General features: G+C 41.7%; 1 protein-coding gene across 1 annotated transcript in view; it reads left to right on the top strand.

The window, feature by feature from the left end:
• Window positions 1–296: 296 nt before the first annotated feature.
• LOC145349087 (E3 ubiquitin-protein ligase RMND5A) overlaps window positions 297–21616 on the top strand; it is a 45879-nt gene continuing 24559 nt past the window's right edge. Inside the window, exon 1 of the mRNA XM_080197457.1 lies at window positions 297–651. Within this exon, the coding sequence (XP_080053583.1) occupies window positions 510–651 (142 nt within the window). The 5' untranslated portion in view covers window positions 297–509. The remainder of the gene's footprint in view (window positions 652–21616) is intronic.

Raw genomic sequence — 21616 nt, 5'->3', positions numbered from 1 at the left:
TCCCTCATCAGAGTAGAGTGAGGGCGCAGGCGCGCAGAGGTTCCCGCGTTGAAGTGGAGTGAAGGCGCAGGCGCAGAGAGGGTCGCACGTTGGAGTGGCGTGAGGGCGCAGGCGCAGAGAGGGTCCCGCGTCGGAGTGGAGTGAGGGAGCAGGCGCAGAAAGGGTCGGCACAAATCGAACAGGGAGTGGAATACGCAGGCGCGGACAGGACCGGGTCGAAGTGGGGTGGTGGAGGGGCGCAGGCGCGGAGAAGACCGGGCCGAAGCGGGTGGTGGAGGGGTGGAGGGGCGCAGGCGCGGACAGGATCGGGCCGAAGCGGGGTTGTGGAGGGGCGCAGGCGTGGAGCCGGACCCGGGTTGAGTGAGAGCGACACCGGTGGGGGAGGGGGGAGCCAGTCAGCGTCCGCTTGGCGGAGCGCTCCGTCTGACTTGTGTGTTTACCATCTTCATCCCCTTCCCTCATCTCCCCTCCCCCTCTCCCTCTCTCCCCTCCCCCTGTTTGGTGATATCATGGAGCAATGTCTGAACGTGGAGAGGGAGCTGGATAAAGTGCTGCAGAAATTTACCTCGTACGGGCAACACTGCGACCGGACTCTGGAGGAGCTGATCGAGTACACGAGCGGCCTGAGGCAGGAGTTGACCCAGACTGGAGGTGAGCGGCGCCATGGCGACCAGGACATTGGGCCGGCAGCAGCAATTTATAACGGTGTCCAGGCCTGTGCTGTGTGTATTATTTGTATTTGTGTGCCTTGATGTAACTCAGCGACACACTGCACTCGGACTGGATCATCTTCTACAACTGTGTCACATAGCACTCACCCATACTCATCCTTAAACTGTAGTTACACTGCCCCCCTCCCCCGTGTTGTGTGTGTGTGTGTGTGTGAGAGATGTTTACTTATTCTCCACTACACTGCTTCAGATGGAGTGTGTGTTATTGCACTACACTGATACTACATGATGCTACGACTGGAATATTACACCACAGCTGAAGATAAGTGTGCAATGTAGCATTGGACTTAAGCACATCACATTTTATCTCTAGTGTCATGTATGATGTTGTACAGCACTCACCTCCACTGACAGCACACTTGAACTGATGTATTTGCACAGTTGACTTTAGGATCGAAAAAGTGAATCTTTATAACATATATGTTAAGGCTTGGTAAGACCACACCTGGACAACTGCACAGTTTTGGTATCCTTAGCCAAGGAATGATATATTTAAATTAAAAGATGGCCAACATAGGTTGACTAAACTAATTATTCATTTGAGAGTGTCAACCTTTGAGCAGAGAGTGAATAGACCAGTCCTATATTTCTGAATTTCTAATTGCTGAAGATGACAGGACAGGTTGAGGGAGAAAGACTTCATAAAACTTAAAAGAGATCTGAGGTTTCATAAATAGGGGCATAGAGTGCAAAAATAAGGAAGTTATCTTGAACCTTTATAAAACATTAATTCAGCCTCAGCTGGGGTATTGTGTCCAGTACTGGGCCCACTGCCCTTTAGGAAGGATATGAAGGCATTTGAGAGACTGGAGAAAAGATTCATGAGAACGGTACCAACATTGTGTGACTTTAATTACAGATGATTAATAACTAGATTACTGAAAAATCAGCATGGTAGCAGGTGCAACATTGTGGTGATACAAATAAGTAAGTAATCATATTTGTAACAGCATAGACAATAGTTAAAATTAAATGCAAAATAATAAAGAATTGTTCAAGTATCAACATTTCAAATCAAATGATTACAATATATTGCAAAATACAGGTCTCAATTTACAGAAAAATGAAAGGTCTGCTACGCCACATTCATGTTGTATTCAAGTCCATAGGTCATATATTGTAAGAGTTCCTTAAATTCTCAGCAATTTACATAATGTTTGAATTTTATAAAATAGATCCCTTGTGGGGGGTTAGTACTGTCTCACAGCCTTTTTTTTCTCTTTTATGTTACTTGAGGAATAGTGTCACTTATCCTTAATTTCATCAGTTGTACGTGGTGGCAAGACATAGTGGCAATAGGAGGTGAGATTCAAGAGTTTTCTCATGAAGAGCTTTTCCTGCCTTTCAGCAAGGGAGCACATTCAGTAATAAAAACAGAAAATGCTGGAAATACTGATCAGATTATGGCAGCATCTGTTAAATGAAACAGTTAACATTTCACATCAATTCTCATTTCATGAAAACAGAATTCTGTTTTTTGATTGCGCTTTTTGCTTGTCAGTGTAGTTTTGGTACAGTTTCAATGCCTGTTTCCCAGTGGTTTCAAGCTTGTTCTCATACTCTTTGTTAAGTTCTGTATTCTAAACTGGTGCTGTGTTCAATAGTAAATCTCATATAACTGTTAAACATAATGAGTAGTTTAGTTTGAGATATGTTGTAATGCTTGAAAGGACATAGCATGTGAAGTCTTCCATTTGTTTTCTTAAGCACTTATAAGGTGGATTCCTAATAGTTTAATGTTGATAGATTGGAAAAGTTCTTCTAAGAGTTGGTAGTGGTGTTCAAAATCATGAGGTGTCCGGACAGGTTGGATAGGGAGAAACTTTCCATTGCTGCATGAATCGAGAATGAAAGGGCACAGATTTAAGATAATTGAGAAAAGAAGCAGTGGCGAAATGAGGAAGAACTTATTCACACAGGGAATGGTTAGGATCTGGATTGCACTACCTGAGAGTGTGGTGGGGGCAGGTTCAGTCATTCATTCAAGACGGAGCTGGATTATTATCTGAAAAGGAAAAATGTGCAGGCTATAGGGGAATGGCACTATGTGAATTGCTCTTTTATAGAGAGCTATACCAGACATGATGGGTCAGATGGTCTCCTATGTTGTAACCATTCAATGATTACATTTCATCGAGTTTAGTAGAATGAAATTCCCATTGAAATATAAATTAAAAGCTGTAATAGGATAGATGCTGGGAGGGTATTTCCTTTGACTGGACAGACTAAATCCAAGAGTCAGAATTTCAGATGGTCAGGATGAGGAAAAATTTCTTTACTCATAAAATGATGTGAAGTTTGAAATTCTTTACCCCAGAGAGCGGTGGATGCTCAGTTGTTGAGTATATTCAAGTCAGCATCAATATAATTTTGACATACTAATAGAATTGAAGGATATGGGACTAGCGCAGAAAGGTATTGTTGAGATAGAAAAGCAGCCATGATCATATTTAATGGTGGAACAGGCTCAAGGGGCTGAATGACCAAACCATCCTATTATGTTTTTTATTTCAATATGCTCCATTGTTGTGATATGACAGTTCACAGATGGCACAGTGCAAGTTTCAACTTAAAATTCCGTTGTTATGGGTATGTGGTCTCTGTGGTGTGCACAGCATGATTATGGTAACACTGTAATGCTCTTAATTGATTGATCATATGCTATGTTAACAGTTGTAATGCAGTTAAGAGAGGGAAACTACAGAAGCAAAGCTACTAGAAAATCTTGTTGATTACAACTTGGCTCTAAATGCTGTTTGGAAAATGATGCATGCATTTATAGTCTGCAGTTTGTGAAAAAAAAAGTGAACTACAAATTGAACTATGTTCTAATATTGTTGCGGTAAGATTTTTAAGAAAGAATAATGTGCCAGCAGTTTTCTGAAGTTGAAGTCAAGGTGTTTTGTTTTCAGTGAAACATCACGATGTGAATTTTCGCTGTAACATATGACGTCCACTTGAGCTTCAGAAGCATATTAAGGGCGTAGTTAGATTACAGCATACTGGCCAAGTTTTTTTTTGCAGCAATTGGTACCAAGCTCTTTAACAAAGCTTTTGGTCATTTGCCCTAATGCTGCCTTATGTAGGTCAGTGTCAAGTTTTGATTGATATTCCTAACACATTGGAATGTTTTATTATGTTAAAGGCCTATTTAAGTAGAAGTTTTTATTGTTATTGATTACACTGACTCAGATTTTGTATTATATAATTATATTATTATTTTCTTAGACTAACGGAGGTGAGCAGTTTACATCAAGCTAGCTTCCTTCCATGATAAGTAGGAACATCATGATTTTTCAACTGAAATTGTTTAAGTTTTGTTTCATTTGAAAATAATTTATTTGGATAAATGATGGTGCCTCAAAGTATTAGTGATGACTTTACAGTAACCTTTACTGCTGTCTAAAGGAGAGACAGTGAATGTTTTTAAGGTAGGTTAAATGCAAATTTAATCCAAAATATCATATCGATTCAATCCTATCCATGAAACGGAATCAATTCTGCAATAATGGGAAATTGTGCGAGCAGTTGAGACCCGAATACTATTTTTGGGTTTGTGTGTGAAAATTTTAATTAGTGCAAAGTTTTGTTTGTCTTCTGTACTATTGGTGATGGAAAGTGAGACTGGCATTTGCATGCGGTGGCTTTTATGCCTCTAGGAGGTTTCAAACTGTTCTGCAGCCATTGAAAAATATTTTGTAATGTTGTCATTGCAGACATTTAAGAAATACAACAGCGAATCTGTGCATAGATCCCACAAACAACAATGTGATAATGACTAGATAGTTTGTTTTAGTGATATTGGTTGGATAAATATTAGGCATCTCTTTTGACTGCAAATGTACAATATTCCAGTGAGATGTTATGTAAAATAGATGCATTCTTAATATTTAATTTTTTAAGATACTAGATTGGATATGTGCATATTTTCTGAACTGCGCTCATATAACCTAGCAGTTGATGCACCTTAAATCATTGTCTTTTGCATCTTGAGGTTAGATTAGTATTTATTTTAACTCGTACTGTGGTTTTATAATCATACATTTAAATATTCAAACTTTTTAAAATGTGTTCTATGCCTTTAATTTATAATATTGATGTAGAGCACCAGTTATCATTAGTTTATTGGTAAAAACTTATTTCTACATAATCTGTAGTTGATTAATGGAAAATATTTTAGTTCTTGCTATTTGTCTCCTTCCTCTTTCTCCCTTGAATTCTTTGACTTCATGCTGGGATTCTATTTCCTGAATGCTGATTAAAACAATAATCATGCCCAGTTGGCTATGTAAGATGACATTGAATGTTAAAAGCTATTTGATCATGGGAGATACCATAGTTGTCTACTAGGATTTTGAACCATTGATTAGAAACAGGATCCATGGATGGTATTTTTTTCTACTCAGTGCCAAGGCTAGTGAAATGAGCCAAATTTAAGACCTCGCTGATTTGTATGCTCACTGGATAAGCAAAAGAGCTGCTCACTAGGAAATTCAGTTTATTGCTTGTACATCATTACGCTGTTCTTCCCATTCCCTTTAATACACCTAAACTGCTCTGGGGTGAAGTGCTTGTATTTTTTCTACTTGTAATTTCTCCCCTTTTCTTAAATATACTTGATTGATGTATCAGCCGATTTTTGTGTCCCTTGGCTGCGTGGTGGATAGCTGTAAACTGCACGAAGATATCAATGGACTGGTTAGGTGGGCAGAATTATAACAAATGGAATTCAACTCTGAGAAGTGTGAAGAGGTATACTTGGAGAAGGTCAAACAAATTAAAATGATCCACAATTAATGTGGAATACTGAGAGGTGCAGAATGCCAGAGTAAATGTCCACAAGTCCCTGAATGTAGCATAGCAGGTTGATAAGGTGGTTAAGGCAATTTATGGAATCCTTTTATTTATCTGAGGCATAAGATACTAGAAACAAAGAAACTAGAACAAGAGTAGGCCATTCGGTCTTTTGAGCCTGCTCTGCCATTCATTTTGATCATGGCTGATAATCGAATTCAAAATCCTGAATTCCACCCCCGCTCCCTCCAATCCCTTGATCCCTTTAGCCCAGGGACGTTATGCTGAAACTGTAGAAATTATTATGTAGGTCACAACTTGAGTACTGTGTGCAGTTCTGGTCACCTCATTGCAGGAACAATATAATTGCAGCAGAGAGGGTACAGAGGAGATTTGGCAGGATGTTGGCAGGGCTGGAAAATTGCAGCTATGGAGAAAGATTGGGTAGGTTGGTGGTGTTCTCCTGGGAACAGAGGGGGGAGATTTTGATTGAGATGTGCAAATTTGTGAGGGACCTGGATAGATTGGATGAGCTTAACTTACTTTAGCATAGAGACCAGTGGCTTCAAGGCCACTGATTTAAAGGGATTAGTAGAAATATATAAGAGATAATGAGGAAATATTTTATCACCCAGAGGATGGTACGGGTCTGGAACCTACTAAAAATGTACCAGAAGCAAAACCCTCAAGTCATTTAAGAGGTATCTGGAAAAAAAGTTGTTCTTTGGGTTCCCATTAATTCCTTCCCCTCTTAACTTAAACCTATGTTTTCCCTCTCTCTCTCTTCTCTCCCCCCCGCCCCCGCCTCCCCTGAGTGCAGTCACCTTATTCATGCCTCTCATGATCTTATATGCCTCTATAAAATCACCCCTCAGTCTCCTACGCTTTGAAGAAAGAAGTCTTAGCATGTCCGATCTCTCCCTGTAACTAAGTCCCTTGAGTCCTGGCAACATCCTCGTAAATTTCTTATGTTATCCTTAGCTGGAATCAGTAAACAGCATAGATTAGTCATGAATTTAGGGCCAATTGGAATGGATAGTGTTGTGAAGGAAAAAAACAGCCTTTTTGGAGTTTGAGAGGTTCAAGTAAGAAAAAAATCTTTATTCAAGCATGCATTGGAGAGAGTCCTGAGTCTTCCAAACATTTCTGCTAGATTTTGTTGGCAGCCATTAATATTGTTAAACAGAACTAATGACTGATTACCCTATGTATATATACATAGAGTTTCTTTGACCTTATTGGTGAGCTTGACAATATATGGCCCCCTTGTCCTGTCTGAAATTGAATTTCCTTTTATCTCCTTCATGTTTACATTCTTGGAGCTACTATTGTTCATTTCCATAATGCTCATTGTCAAGTAACAAGTAACCCATCGTGCCCCTTGGTTATTAATGTATATACATAAAACACCAATCCTAATTCCCACTTCAGTAATTTATTCAAAGTTTCTCTTCAGAGGCTACATAAGTGCATACCATGAACCTGAGGACTTTCTTCATAAGAACTAGGAGCAGGAGTAGAGCCTTTGAGCCTGCTCCGCCATTCAATAAGCTCAAGGCTGATTTTTTTTTTGTGTGGACTCAGCTTCACTTATCCGCCTGCTCACCATAACCCTTAATTCCTTTACTCTTCGAAAATTTAACTATCCTTGCCTTAAAAGCATTCAATGAGGTACCCTCAACTGCTTCCCTGGACAGGGAATTCCACAGACTCCCAACCCTTTGTGTGAAGAAGTTCCTCCTCAACTCAGCCCTGAATCTGCTTCCCCTTTTTGAGGCTATGCCCCCAGTTCTAGTTTCACTCGCCAGTGGAAACAACTTCCCTGCTTCTATCTTATCCATTCCCTTCATAATCATATGTTTCTATAAGATCTCCCCTCATTATTCTAAATTCCAACGAGTATAGCCCCAATCTAGTCGGTCTCCTTATAAGCCAACCCTCTCAACTCCAGAATCAACCCAGCGATTCTCCTCTGCTCCCCCTCCAGTGCCAGTATATCCGTTCTCAAGTAAGGAGACCAAACCTGCACACAGTATTCCAGGTTGGCCTCACCAGCACCTTTGTACAGCTGCAACAAAAATTTAAATCTGTGTTGATTTGACATTTATTACTATTACCTTGGTGTTCTAATTTATTATTACTCCACCAAGGAATAATAACAGTTTTTCTAAAGATCCAGGTCCACAAACATTAAGTAAGTATGTTTAAAGAATAAATAAGTGCAAATGGGACCTTCGCTTAATCGATTTCTTTTTCTGCCTTGGCTTGGCATGACCCTGGCATAATGTCTTTACTCGCCAGAAGCTCATGGGAGTAACTTGTTTTCTATCATGGTAAAACTCCGAAGTATACATCCATTAATTGGATATACTAAAGCAGGAGGTCTCCATCTTATGGTAAATGAGCACCAGGCAATATAACTGATCACATTACAATGTGTAATGGGATTTGAAATACATTTAATTAAGAGTGTTGATAGTGCAAAGAAACTTGTAAAAAAAAAGACCTTTTGGGTAGCAGCTTTCCTGCTTGGGCACCTTAAATGCTTCAGAGCCAGTGAAGCATTTTTGAAGTCCAGCCACAGTTGTGACCCCATCCCATGAATGATTAAATTGGAAAAGGAAAAGTTGCGATGTAGATAATTGGAGGCCAATTTGCGCAGAAGTGGCAGTGTTATAATGAGTATTGAGGGAGGACTTGCTTGGTCTTCTAAATGCAGGCTGAGTGTTCTTTACCTTTGGGGCTGATTGCATTTTAGATTTCAGATAAATTTGGTTTTCGGATATTGCAAATGTGCCTTGCTCTAATTGCATTACAATAACCTAAGCACAGGCTAGTTGTAGTCTAAAATTAATAAAATGGCTAGAAAAGTAAGCTGTACCACTGAACAATAAATATAGGGTACACGTAATCAGACTCTTTTTAATATGTTCGTCACAAAAATTGCAAGGTATATAGTGCAGCTAAACAACCAGACGTTCCATGCTAAAGGTAGACGAGGTTCAAAAAGATGTAGTTTTCAAATGTGTTCAGTTTTTGGAATTATGGGTAAAGAATATTCAGTTGTAGTTCCATTAGATTTTTATGCCTGTGTGGGAGTATAATGGCCCTTGGTTTAATGTCTCATTTGAATGAGCTAAAACTAATTATTTGAATGAGGGAAGTGTTTTTGTGTATGATTCCAAAAGAAACAACAAGACGTTATCAATATTGTACTGTTCACAAGTGTTCTGTTAGGGTTTTGAGTCAAAACGATCTTATTTCTTATTTATTTACTGTAAGAGAATGATGCATGCTGTAGTATTGATATCAAAATACCACCTCACTATATATTATTGAAGAATTAATTGTGTTCTCATATCTGCAGGAAAGTTTTGTTTGTGAACAAATTGCCACATCTGTTCAAGTAGTTTATGGCAATGTTGCTGCATTTAATGTAACCTATTGGAGTGACCATTGTAATTTTTTTTGTACAGTGACTGTTACTTTTTACGTGAAGGTACAATCATTGCTCAGTGGGTAAGAACTAAAATTCTTATTAGCCTCGGACTTATGAAACAATTTGTTTTAATACAAAATTCATAGGTTACTGTACTATATTTCCAAAAAATTAGTACTTGATAACTATGGGAGTTAGTACATGATTTTATGGTGATTATTAAATTGCACGTGGTTGTATGAGTCACATTCAGGATCAGGGTGGTATAGTGGTGCAGAAGCCCTGGGCTAGTGAGAGGAAAAATAAATATAATATTTAACTCTTGATCCCAATCCAGTGAAATGTAAAGTGAGGGTCAGATCAAGTTCAGAGGTAATAACCTGGTAAAGTGGCAGCTCAACTCATTGAGAGCTCATGCCTCAAATTTGAATACTTGAATAAGGTAGTGCAGGATTTGCTAATGCGCCAAAACCATAGCCCATTCAAGTTGGCATTCCCAGAATAGCAATGAAGAACATTGCACAATTTCAAGGTGGGGTGGGTAAAATGTATTCCAATTTGTGTATTGCTGATTAAAAAGAAATGCTGTTGAAGCTTTTCATCTTGCACTCATCAGAACAGACGCAAGATGAAAAGCTTCAAAACAGCATGTCCAAATTCCAAAGAGAGCAACAATTTAGCATGAAAAAAGAGTGAGTTGATAAGTTGGCAGGTTGACTCTGGTCATAGTGTTGCCATGGAAATTGCACTGTGGATTATTTTCCCCCATGTTTTTGTTTAATTCAAAACAGGTGCAATGTCTGGGATGGAGCTCAAAATAAGGAGAATCAGATTTAGGACTGAGTTAAGGAGGAGCTCCTTCATACAAAGGGTTGCAAATCTGTGGAATTCCCTGCCCAGTGAAGCAGTTGAAGCTACCTCATTGAATGTTTTAAAGGCAAGGTTAGATAAATATTTGAACAGTAAAGGAATTTAGGGTTCTGGTGAGCAGGTGGGTAAATGGAGCTGAGTCCATGAAGATATCAGCCATAATCTTATTGAATGGCAGAGTAGGTTTGAGAGGCCTGAAGGCCTACTTCCTGCTCCTAGTTCTAATGTTCTTATATAAATACTTATGAAGAGTGCAGTTTGAATTTTTTCCACTCTTCAGGCTGGGGACACTGCAGTTTACAGAAGGAAAAAAGCAGAATGGCATGGAAATGCAGGTCAGACGACCTGGGACGAAGCATTACAATGTTGGTATTCTAGGGAGCAGGATGTGGAATGGGGACTGGGAGATGACTCAAAAAGAATTCCTGGGTGAGGGCCAAAGCCAGGGGACAGGAATAGTCCCCACAAGTAAACTTAAAAGGAGCAAAGTAATAGGTTCCAAATTCAATAAAGAATTACAGGGAGCAGACCTTAAGTGAAGTGGACATAAAAGGAGTCTTGAAGACCCAAGGAGGCAGCCAGAGTTTGGTTACTCCATACTATGGGCTGTTGGGCCAAAGATACCCTTTTGGAACAGTGATGTTCTGATTGGCATAGCACAATTTCAGGTCTTTGGCTTAGAAGTTGTAGCTTGAATGTGCTTGGAAATCATGGGAAAGGAATCTTGGTAGGTAAGATTGAAACTCTGTGAGGTAGATCATTGTTGAAGCTGTACAAATGGGAGTGGTGTTTTGGAGAGAATTTCAAGACAGTCTTTGAATGTGGAGATTAGAAACCATCGTAAAAAAGACATGGTTTCGGTGAGATTGGTTGGCTCACAATGTGACAAATGACTGGCCGGGTTGTTGACAAGTTCATGGAATCTTTTTTTGGTTGCATCTATTGCGTAATGTAATGCTCCCAGCCGCAGTTCTCCTGCTAATTTGCATGAATGTCAAATTACCTGAATGTTAAAATATAAGATAGATATTATAAATTGTTTTATCTTCCTGAACTTGTATGGTAAAGTTTATTTTTGCCCAAAACCTGTGGAATTTTGTGGCCTTATTCACTTGGTGAGAATCCTGAATCTCAAACTTTATCCACTTTAAACCAAACGTTATTGGTTCCTCACTGGATCTGCTCACAGGACCTGGAGTCTGGCCAAGGATCATAACTCTGGACATGTTCTTTCTTCTTGAATAATGTGTAACACCAGACGTGGTTCCACAATTGGACAGCATTTGTTGAAGAATTCCAGGTGTGCTAAGAATGTAAGATTATCCCAATATGGCTCACATGTTTGCCAGAAGGGCCCTGTCCCAAACCATGGATAATTCCAGTAAATTATTTGTGATAGTGTTCTGTATCAATTCATGATTTAATTTCTGAAATTATTTAGAATTTTTACAAATTACTCTTGAATTCCAGTCAAATTATTTTGCTTTGAGGCTCACAGTTCTGTGACCTGAAGAGAAATGATACTGAAGTTGGGATTGTCAAGACCTTGTACCTAAAAGAATGCTTGATGCTGATGTAAGGTGTTCAGTGATAATCACTGGGATCTGGGTTCAATTCCGGCCTCGGGTCGCTATCTTTGTGGAGTTTGTACGTTCTCCCCATGTCTGCGTGGGTTTCCTTTGAGTGCTCCATTTTTGTCCCACAGTCCAAGGATGTGCAGGGTAGGTGGATTGGTCATGATAAATTTGTCTCTTAGTGTCAGGAGAATTAACAGGGTAAATACGTGGGGTTGTTGGGATAGGGCTTGGATGGGATTGTTGTTGGTGCAGGCTTGATGGGACAGGTGGCCTCCTTCTGCGCTATACGGTTTCCAGATGTTGTTCTAGAATTCACTATGGAAGCAGATTATATGGCTCTGTGTTATATACAAACATAAATACTAGCAGAATCCAAAATCAGGATATGTAAGATCCTGCAACTTCACGTTTTCTGATCTAACCATGCAAATTTCATTAGGATGAAGGCAAAATACTCCAGATGCTGGAATCCAAAACAAAAACAGAAAATGCTAGAAAATCTCAGCAGGTCTGACAAAGGGTCATCCAGACTTGAAACATTGGCCCTGTTCTCTCCATAGATGCTTTCAGATCTGCTGAGTTTCTCCAACGTTTTCTGTTTTTAATGCAAATTTCATTGATGACTTTGTTAGTTTTCTGAGTTGAAACTTAGACTTAAAGAATTCAATCTTTTAGAATCTAAAATTTAGACCATTCCTCAATATTGTAGTTACAGGTTCATTGCAGTTTGAGATGATTTGGCACCTGCCAAATACAAACCAACTAAGGCAGATTTAATCACCGTGTCAAAACTAGGTAAAATAATTTCCAAGTATTTGCCTAAAACAGAACTTATTGGTTTTATTAGGTTTTTTTTAAATAGAGTATTGTAAAATTGAGATTTTTGGAATTTCATTTCAAAACTTGGTATTGCTAATGTGTGGGGAAGAAAGTGGTAAATAGTGTTATTAAAATATCCTTTCCCACTTAAACATCGTTTATTTTATCAAACTCTCCAGTGGACAACACACTGTTTTCAGGTGAAACCAGTGTTTCACACAGTTTATCATAACTTTCCTGGTTTTGTACTCACTACCTATAAAGCTCGTGATCCCGTATGCTTTATTAATTGCGCACTCAACCTGAATTCAGCAAAAATCCAGAATTAAAAAGGTGACTACAAAGCCATTGCCAATTGTCATAAAAATCCATCTGTTCCACTAATGTCCTTTAGGGAAGGAAACCTGCCATCCTTACTTGGTCTGGCTGACGTGATTCCAGACCCACAGCAGTGTGGTTGACTGTTTAAAAATTGGCCTGGGAAGCCACTCAGTTCAAGGGTAATCGGGGTTGGGTAATAAATGCTGGCCTAGCCAGCAAAGCCCACATCATAAGAACATAAGAAATAGGAGCAGGAGTAGGCTATCTAGCCCGTCGAGCCTGCCCCGCCATTCAATAAGATCATGGCTGATCTGTCGTGGCTCAGTTCCACATTCCCGCCCTCTCCCCATAACCCTTAATCCCCTCGCTTATCAAAAACCCATCAACCCGCGTCTTAAAAATATTTAGCGAGGCAGCCTCCACCACCTCAACGGGCAGAGAGTTCCAGAGATTCACCACCCTTTGAGTGAAGAAGTTCCTCCTCAACTCCGTTCTAAACCGCCCCCATTTATCTTGAGGCTGTGCCCCCTAGTCCTACTGTCCTTTCTGAGTGGGAAGAGTCTCTCCACCTCTATCCTATCCATCCCATTCATCATCTTATATGTCTCAATGAGATCTCCACTCATTCTTCCAAACTCTAACGAGTCCAAGCCTAGTTTATTCAGCCTCTCCTCATAGCTCAACCCCCTCAACTCCGGTATCAGCCTAGTAAACCTCCTCTGCACTCCCTCCAAGGCCAAAATATCCTTGCGTAAGTACGGCGCCCAAAACTGCACACAGTACTCCAGCTGCGGCCTCACCAATGCCCACATCCCATGAAAGAATAAAAAAAACCTACCCAGACCCTGTCAATGATTTGTGCCAGTATACTTCCCAGTTCTACTGCTGTGCACCAATTTTAGAACTATTCCCTTTATTTCGTATTGTGTCTCCTTGTTCAAGCTACTAAAATGAATCATTTCACACTATTTTCGAGAAGATGATTGCCATTCACTTGATGTAAGCGATAATTGGTGTGGTGCTCTTCATTATTATTATGTATTTTCTAATGCGGCTACTGATTTTGTAGTGCAATCCCAACCCATATGCAACTGCCAATGGGGGAGGGAATCTGTTGTGGTTCTGTAGCATTATTACTACCATTAGGTGAACAGCAATTTGTGACTCCACCTTACAGAAGATTGAGCAAATGATTGTTTTTGTCTTAATTGAGTTTTATTTAGCCAACTGATTGCTTTGAACATAGAACAGTACAGCATAGTACTGGTCCTTCGGCCCTCGATGTTGTGCGGAGCTTTGTCCGAAACCAAGATCAAGCTATCCCACTCCCTATCATTCTGGTGTGCTCCACGTGCCTATCCAATAACCGCTTGAAAGTTCCTAAAGTGTCTGACTCCACTATCACAGCAGGTAGTCCATTCCACACCCCAACCACTCTGAGTAAAGAACCTACCTCAGACATCCCTCCTATATCTCCCATCATGAACCTTATAGTTATGCCCCCTAGTAACAGCTACATTTTTCTGAGGAAATAGTCTCTGAATGTCCGCTCTATCTATCCCCCTTATCTTATAAACCTCCAAGTTGCCTCTCATCCTCCTCCACTCTAAAGAGAAAAGTCCCAGCTCCCTCAACCTTTCCTCAGAAGACCTACCCTCCAAACCAGGCAGCATCCTGGTAAATCTCCTCTGCACTCTCTCCAATGCTTCCACATCCTCCTTATAGTGAGGCGACCAGAACTGCACACAGTATTCCAAATGTGGTTTCACCAAGGTCCTGTACAGTTGCAGCATAACCCACGGCTCTTAAACTCAAACCCCTGTCAATAAACGCTAACACACTATAAGCCTTCTTCATGGTGCTATCCACTTGAGTGGTAACCTTCAGAGATCTGTGGATATAAACCCCAAGGTCTCTCTGTTCCTCAACATTCCTCAGAACCCTGCCATTGACCCTGTAATCCGCATTCAAGTTCGTCCTACCAATGAATCAGCTCACACTTATCAAGGGTAAACTCCATCTGCCACTTTTCAGCCCAGCTCTGCATCCTAACAATGTCTCTTTGCAGCCTATAAGAGCCCTCCACCTCCTCCACTACTCCACTAATCTTGGTGTCATCAGTAAATTTACTGACCCACCCTTCTGCCCCCTCCTCCAAGTCATTGATTAAAAATCACAAATAGCAGAGGACCCAGCACTGATCTCTGTGGTACACTGCTGATAACTGGTATCCAGACTGAAAATTTTCCCTCCACCACCACCTATGGCTTCTATGAGATAGCCAGTTAATTATCCAATCGGCCAAATTTCCCTCTATCCCACACTACCTTACTTTCTTCATGAGCCGCCCATGGGGAACCTTATCAAATGCCTTAGTAAAATCCATGTATACAACATCAACGGCTCTACCTTCATCTACACACTTAGTTACCTCCTCAAAGAATTCAATCAAATTTGAGAGGCACGACTTACCCTTCACAAATCCATGCTGACTATCCCGGATTAAGCTGCATCTTCCCAAATGGTCATAAATCCTATCCCTCAGGACCTTTTCCATTAACTTACTGACCATGGAAGTAAGACTAACTGACCTATAATTACCAGGGTCATTCTTATTTCCTTTTCTGAACAGAGGAACAACATTCACCACTCTCCAGTCCTCTGGCACTATCCCCGTGGGCAGTGAGGACCCAAATCAAAGCCAAGGGCTCTGCAATCTATCCCTTGCCTCCCAAAGAATCCTAGGGTATATCCCATCTGACCCAGGGGACTTATCGACCCTCAGCTTTTTCAAAATTGCTAATTCTTCTTCCCCCAGAACATCTACCTCCTCCAGCCTATCAGCCAGTATCTCACACTCATCCTCAAAAACATGGCTCCTCTCCTTGGTGAACACTGATGAAAAGTATTCATTCATCGCCTCTCATATCTCTTCTGACTCCATGCACAAGTTCCCAGTACTATCCTTGACTGGCCTATCCTCACCCTGGTCATTCTTATATTTCTCACGTAAGAGTAAAAAACCTTGGGGTTTTTCTTGATCTGACCCGCCAAGGACTTCTCATGCCCCCTCCTAACTCTCCTAAGCTCTTTTTTTAGCACATTCCTTGCTACCTTGCATCCCTCAAGTGACCAACTGAACCTTGTATTCTCATCTTTACATATGCTTCCTTTTTCCTCTTGACAAGACATTCAACCTCTTTTGTGAACCATGGTTCCTTCATTCGGCCATTTCCTCCCTGCCTGACAGGGACATACCTATCAATACACGCAGTATTTGTTCCTTGTACAAACTCCACTTTTCATTATTACCTTTCCCTGACAGTTTCTGTTCCCATCTTATGCTCCCTAATTCTTGCTTAATTGCATCATAATTACCTCTCCCCCAATTATAAATGTTGCCCTGCCATGTGGCCCTATCCCTCTCCATTGCCATAGTGAAAGACACTGAATAGTGGTCACTATCTCCAAAGTACTCTCCCACAAACAAATCTAAAACTTGGCCCGGTTCATTACCCAGTCTAATGTGGCCCCACCTCTTGTTGCCTATCCACATATTGTGTCAGGAAAACCTCCTGCGCACACTACAGAAAGTGTCCCATCTGAACTATTCGACCTATAAATGTTCCAATCGATATTTAGACAGTCACCCATGACAACTACCCTGTGACCTCTACAACTATCCATAATGTGTTTTGCAATTTCTTCCTCCACATCTCTATTACTGTTTGGGGGGGGGCCTATATAAAAAAAAAACTCCTAACAGCATGGCCGCTCCTTTCCTATTTCTAACTTCAGCCCATGATACCTCAGTAGGCAGATTCCCCTCGAACTGACTTTTGGCAGCCGTTAAACTATCCTTGATTAACAATGCTACTCCTCCAATTCTTTTACCACCTCCCCTACTCTTACTGAAACATCTATACCCCGGAACTTCCAACAACCATTCCTGTCCCTGTTCTAACCATGTCTCCGTAATGGCCTCAACACTGTAGTCCCAAGTACCACCCACGCTCCAAGTTCACCTACTTTATTCAGAATGCTCCTTGTATTGAAGTAGATACACTTCAACCCACCTTCCTGTCTGCCGGTACACTCCTGCAACCTTGATACCCTCCTCAGTATCTCACTACACTCACCACTGGCTTCTGGACTTGAGCTCATTTTCCCATCCCCAGACAAATTAATTTAAACTCCCCTGAATAGCAAATTTCTCTCTCAGGATATTGGTGCCCCTCTGATTCAGGTGCAAACTGTCCTGTTTGTATAGGTCCCACCTTCCCCAGAATGTGCTCCAATTATCCATGTACCCTCTTACACCATCCCTGCAGCCACGTGTTTATCTGCACTCTCTCTCCCTGTTCCTCAACTTGCTAGCACGTGGCACTGGCAACAAGCCAGAGATGACAACATGGTTTGTCCTGGCTCCCTAAATTCCTGTTTTAAATCCCCATCCCTTCTCTTACCTATGTCGTTGGTATCGATGTGTACCGTGACTTGTGACTGTGCCCCCTTCACCTTAAGAATCCTGAAAACACGGTCCAAGACATCACGGACCCTGGCACCTGGGAGGCAACATACCATCCGTGAGCCTCTTTTGCTGCCCCAGAACCTCCTATCTGTCCCTCTAACTAACAAGTCCCCAATAACTACTGCTTTCCTGCTCTCCCCCCTTCCCTTCTGAGCCACAGGGACGGACTCAGTGCTGGAGATCCGGTCACCATAGCTTGGCACCAGTAGGTTGTCCCCTTCAACAGTATCCAAAGCAGTGTACTTGTTGCCGAGGGGAATGACCACAGGGGATCCCTGCACTGACTGCTTCCTCCCAGCCCCTCCCACCGTCACCCATTTCTCTTCATTCTTCGGAGAGAAGAAAGCTAGAACTTGTACATTGAATTCCTGCCATGTAACTCACTGAAAATTTAACTGTGCTCTCCATAGGGGATTTTTAGTCTTGCTTGCAAAAACAGTTGGCGACTCTCCCATCCCGCTGCACTGTTTTGTAGCCCAGTGGACTGGGAGACTCTAGCGGAGACCGTTTTGTGGGCTCCCGGCTGGGCACCACAGCCTCCGGCAGCTGGAAATCGGTGTGGAGCTGCGTATGTTATGTAAATTCTAATATCACTAGCGGATCTGGGACTGAAATTTGGGGGGGGGTGGGGGCAGGCAGGCAGTGTGTGTGTGTGTTGGGCCAGAAGTGGTTCACTCCAGTGGGGTTTAGTATCGCTTGAGTGAAGGATGGGGCAATTGAGGTGCCCCCACCACCAAAAGATGGTCAGACATTGGGGGGGGCCCTGGCATTGACACCTTGGCAGTGCCAATCTGGGCCCCCTGGTACTGCCCCAAGGGTAAAGTGCCAATGCCCAGGGAGCACCTTGGTACTGCCCACTCGGTATCAGGCGGGCTCCTGGATAAGGGAGGGGCGATTGGTATGAGTAGGGGTTCCTGCTGTCACTCTGCATTTAAGCTGAATGATGGAGGGCGGGTGGCCAGCAATAGAGGCTGGCCACCTTGTTGGGGGTATAGGTCAACCTGCAATGAGGGGAGGGAGTGGGAGTGGTTGGGGCTGCTGGGGGCATGGGTCAGGATTGTCAGGAGGATGAGTGTGGGGGCAAGCTGAAGGGCATCATTGGAGGGGAGGCGATGAGGCTGGCCAGCGATCGAGCTGACCAGCAAAGGTGGGGGTGGCGGCAGATAGGGCCCACTGCGCATGCGCCGATCTTGGCGCTGACAGATTGGCACATGCACAATGATTTGCCCAGTGCTATGCTGTCGGCCCTTCCAGCGGGAATGGGCTCTGCTCCCACCTTTTGGACTGATTCACGCTCGTGCACTCTGCAGTGCACACAGTGTGGGAAATTCATTTTGAAACCCCTGCTGAAAAACCAGCGTGTATTCCTCCAGTTTTTACACAAATTCAACACTTAGAATTTTTTGGGAGAATCGTCCCGGTTGTTTTTACAGTGGGCTCTCACCCCAGGTTAAAGCAGATGGCTTATTTAAAAATTGAGGCATGTTGCATAATTTATACAATTACAATTGCAACTATGCCATCATGTGCTGCCTCTTTATTCCATTATACTAACCAATGTCATCCCTAGGGTATGTTTATTGCATTGGCACCACTACGTAAAGGAAATATCCCAAAGCCAATATATTGTGTCTGCTGCAGTATTAATTCACCTCATAAAATTGGTCTCCCATGTCTTCATTCTGATGTAGTTGTCCGAATATAGGATAAGTTGAAGAACAAAATTTATAAGTTTTAAATTTATTTATTAGTGTCACAAATAGGCTTACATTAACGCAGCAATGAAGTTACTGTGAAAACCCGCTAGTTGCCATACGCTGTTTGGTACATTGACTGTGATAAATTCTTCCTCAATGCACCTAACCAGCACGTCTTTTGGACTGTGGAAGGAAACCAGAGCATCCGGAGGAAATCCACACAGACACCGGGAGAACGTGCAGACTCTGCAAGGACAGTGATCCAAGCTGGGAATTGAACCTGGGTCCCTGGCGCTGTGAGGTAGCAGGGCTAACCGCTGTGTCACCGTGACGCCCCTATTTGAAGTATTTCTCACAGTTCAAGAGTGCACAAATTCCTTCAGCAATAAACTTTACAGTAACACAACATAAGATTGTATAATGGTGAATGTAAACTTCAGCTGTGTGTATGTGTTCATGTTCGTGTGTGTGTTCGTTCTCACACTCTGGCCCACTATATGTGGAGACCAGTATCACCTAACAGCCAAGATCTTGGAGTTGGCAGACAAACGTGGTTTGGGGACATTGCCATCAACACAATTTTCAACAGCTTTTCAAAGTTGAAATCTGAAATAATCTACAAAGTACCTTCAATAGTGTCGACCTGCAATGCTTGATCTCTTGTTTCAGTTAATCCAAAATTTAAAGCACTGAAAATCTCTTCTTCAATATTATGCTATTCAAAAGGCAAGTTTAATTTGTATGGCAAAATTTGAATACAGGAAAATAGTGAAGCTAATATAATGAAGAATGCAGTTCACCTTCAGCATTTTTCATTGCTGAAATATCAATGAACTAATTGGTTATAATGAGGGGTTAAAATTCTTTCATGCTGTTGAAACATGTTTTCATTTAGAAGCAGCTTAATTTTATTTTTAGGACTTGATGAAACAAACACTGTAGCTGAGGGAATTGTTACCAGAGATCTGGATGGCTGTTAACCTTTACTGTTCATTATAGCTGATGGGATGTTGGCACTAATTCACTGGAAAGGTAAAAGACTATTTGATTACATTCAATGCACAATAATGAAGCACTGGTTAGCCCTGCTGCCTCACAGCGCCAGGGACCTGGGTTTGACTCCTTGGGTCACTATCTGTGCGTTCTCCCCAAGTCTGCTTAGGTTTCCTCCGGGTTGTCTGGTTTCCTCCCGTAGTCTGAAAGACGCACTGGTTGGATGCATTGTCGATTCTAAATTCCCCTTCGGTGTACCCGAACAGCCGGAGTGTGGCAACTAGGGAATTTTCACAGTAACTTCATTGCAGTGTTAATGTAAGCCTACTTATGACAAATAAATTTAAACTTATATGTTCCTTCTTGTGTTTAATACGCCTTAATGAGGTGACCAAAATAAATGAAACTCTCAAGATGTTATAACCAACAACTTTGAAACTGACTCTGATGCAAATTGAGAATGGCTATTGTTTATAGGCCATGAGAGAGATTGCTGTTTTAAACAGTAGGGACTGTACCACATTTCTTGGATATGTATGTAATTGCAACAACATCATCAATAGTGATTCCTTGAAGGAAGAAAACTTGAGTTGTGGGGAAGAGAACTGCTGTCTGAATTGCAGCAGTTTTTCTTTACATTTTCTATTTATCAAGAAGTTAAAGAGCAACTGGTTCCATAACAACTCCCAACAGCATTTGTTTCATTATATAGACAGCAAAATCAAAAATAAAACAAAAGAAATGTTTGTAGTAGTGCATAATGTAAGTAATGTTCTTTAGATACTGTAATACAGCAAGACCTCTAAGTAGCAAGGCGTAAGCTGATGAAGTGACGAGTGTCATCGGTGCAGTAATGGTCTCCGACAAGAGACAGGATCTAACCATTTCCTCTTGGAGTTCAATGTCATTGCCATCATCAAATTACCCACCATTACTATCCTGGACATGTTATCATTAACCAGAAACTTAATAAGAGGTGGTAATGCCTAGTGGTATTATCGCTAGACTATTAATCCAGAAGCTCAACTAATGTTCTGGGGACGTGGGTTCAAAACCCACCACAGCATATTGTGGAATTTGAATTCAGTAAAAATATCTAGAATTGAGAATCCAGTGATAACCATGAAACCATTGTCGGAAAAACCAATCTGGTTCACTAATGTCCTTTAGGGAAGGAAATCTGCAGTCCTTACCCTGGTCTGGTTTACACGTGATTCCAGAGCTACAGCAATATGATTGACTTTCAGCTAGGAATGGGGAATAAATGCTGGCCAGCTAGAGATGCCCATGCCCCATGGCATGGTGGCACAGTGGTTAGCACTGCTGCCTCATGGCGCCAGGGACCCAGGTTCAATTCCGGCCTTGGGTGACTGTGGAGTTTGCATGCTCTTCCTGTGTCTGCGTGTGTTTCCTCTGGGAGCTCCAGACTGGCCTTGATAAATTGCCCCTTAGTGTCAGGGGGATTAGGACTGTAAATATGTGGGGTTACAGGGATGGGACCTGGGCGGGATTGTTGTTGGTGCAGGCTCGATGGGCCAAGTGGTTGCCTCCTTCGCTGTAGATTCTACGAATGAATTAAAAAAAAAATTGGGCCAGCCTCAAGAACAAATCAGATATTCTATAGTCCTGGCACCCACATCCAGAGAATCAATTTTAAATAAAAACCTGTAGTGAGCACACACAGAGAGATTTTGGACATAATTAAGCTTTTGTCATATCATTATTGTAACATGCATATCAACTAATTATTAATTGACAGAAGTTATCAGAGGTCAAAAGAATGCTGCATTTTTATGAGCAGTACTAATTTACCAATATAACAGTAAGAGCTGAACTGATCAAAT

The sequence above is a fragment of the Carcharhinus amblyrhynchos genome, chromosome 1 (genome assembly GCF_965287045.1).
Source record: "Carcharhinus amblyrhynchos chromosome 1, sCarAmb.v2.hapA, whole genome shotgun sequence".
Lineage (NCBI taxonomy): Eukaryota > Metazoa > Chordata > Chondrichthyes > Carcharhiniformes > Carcharhinidae > Carcharhinus > Carcharhinus amblyrhynchos.
This window is presented reverse-complemented; position numbering and strand designations above follow the sequence as displayed.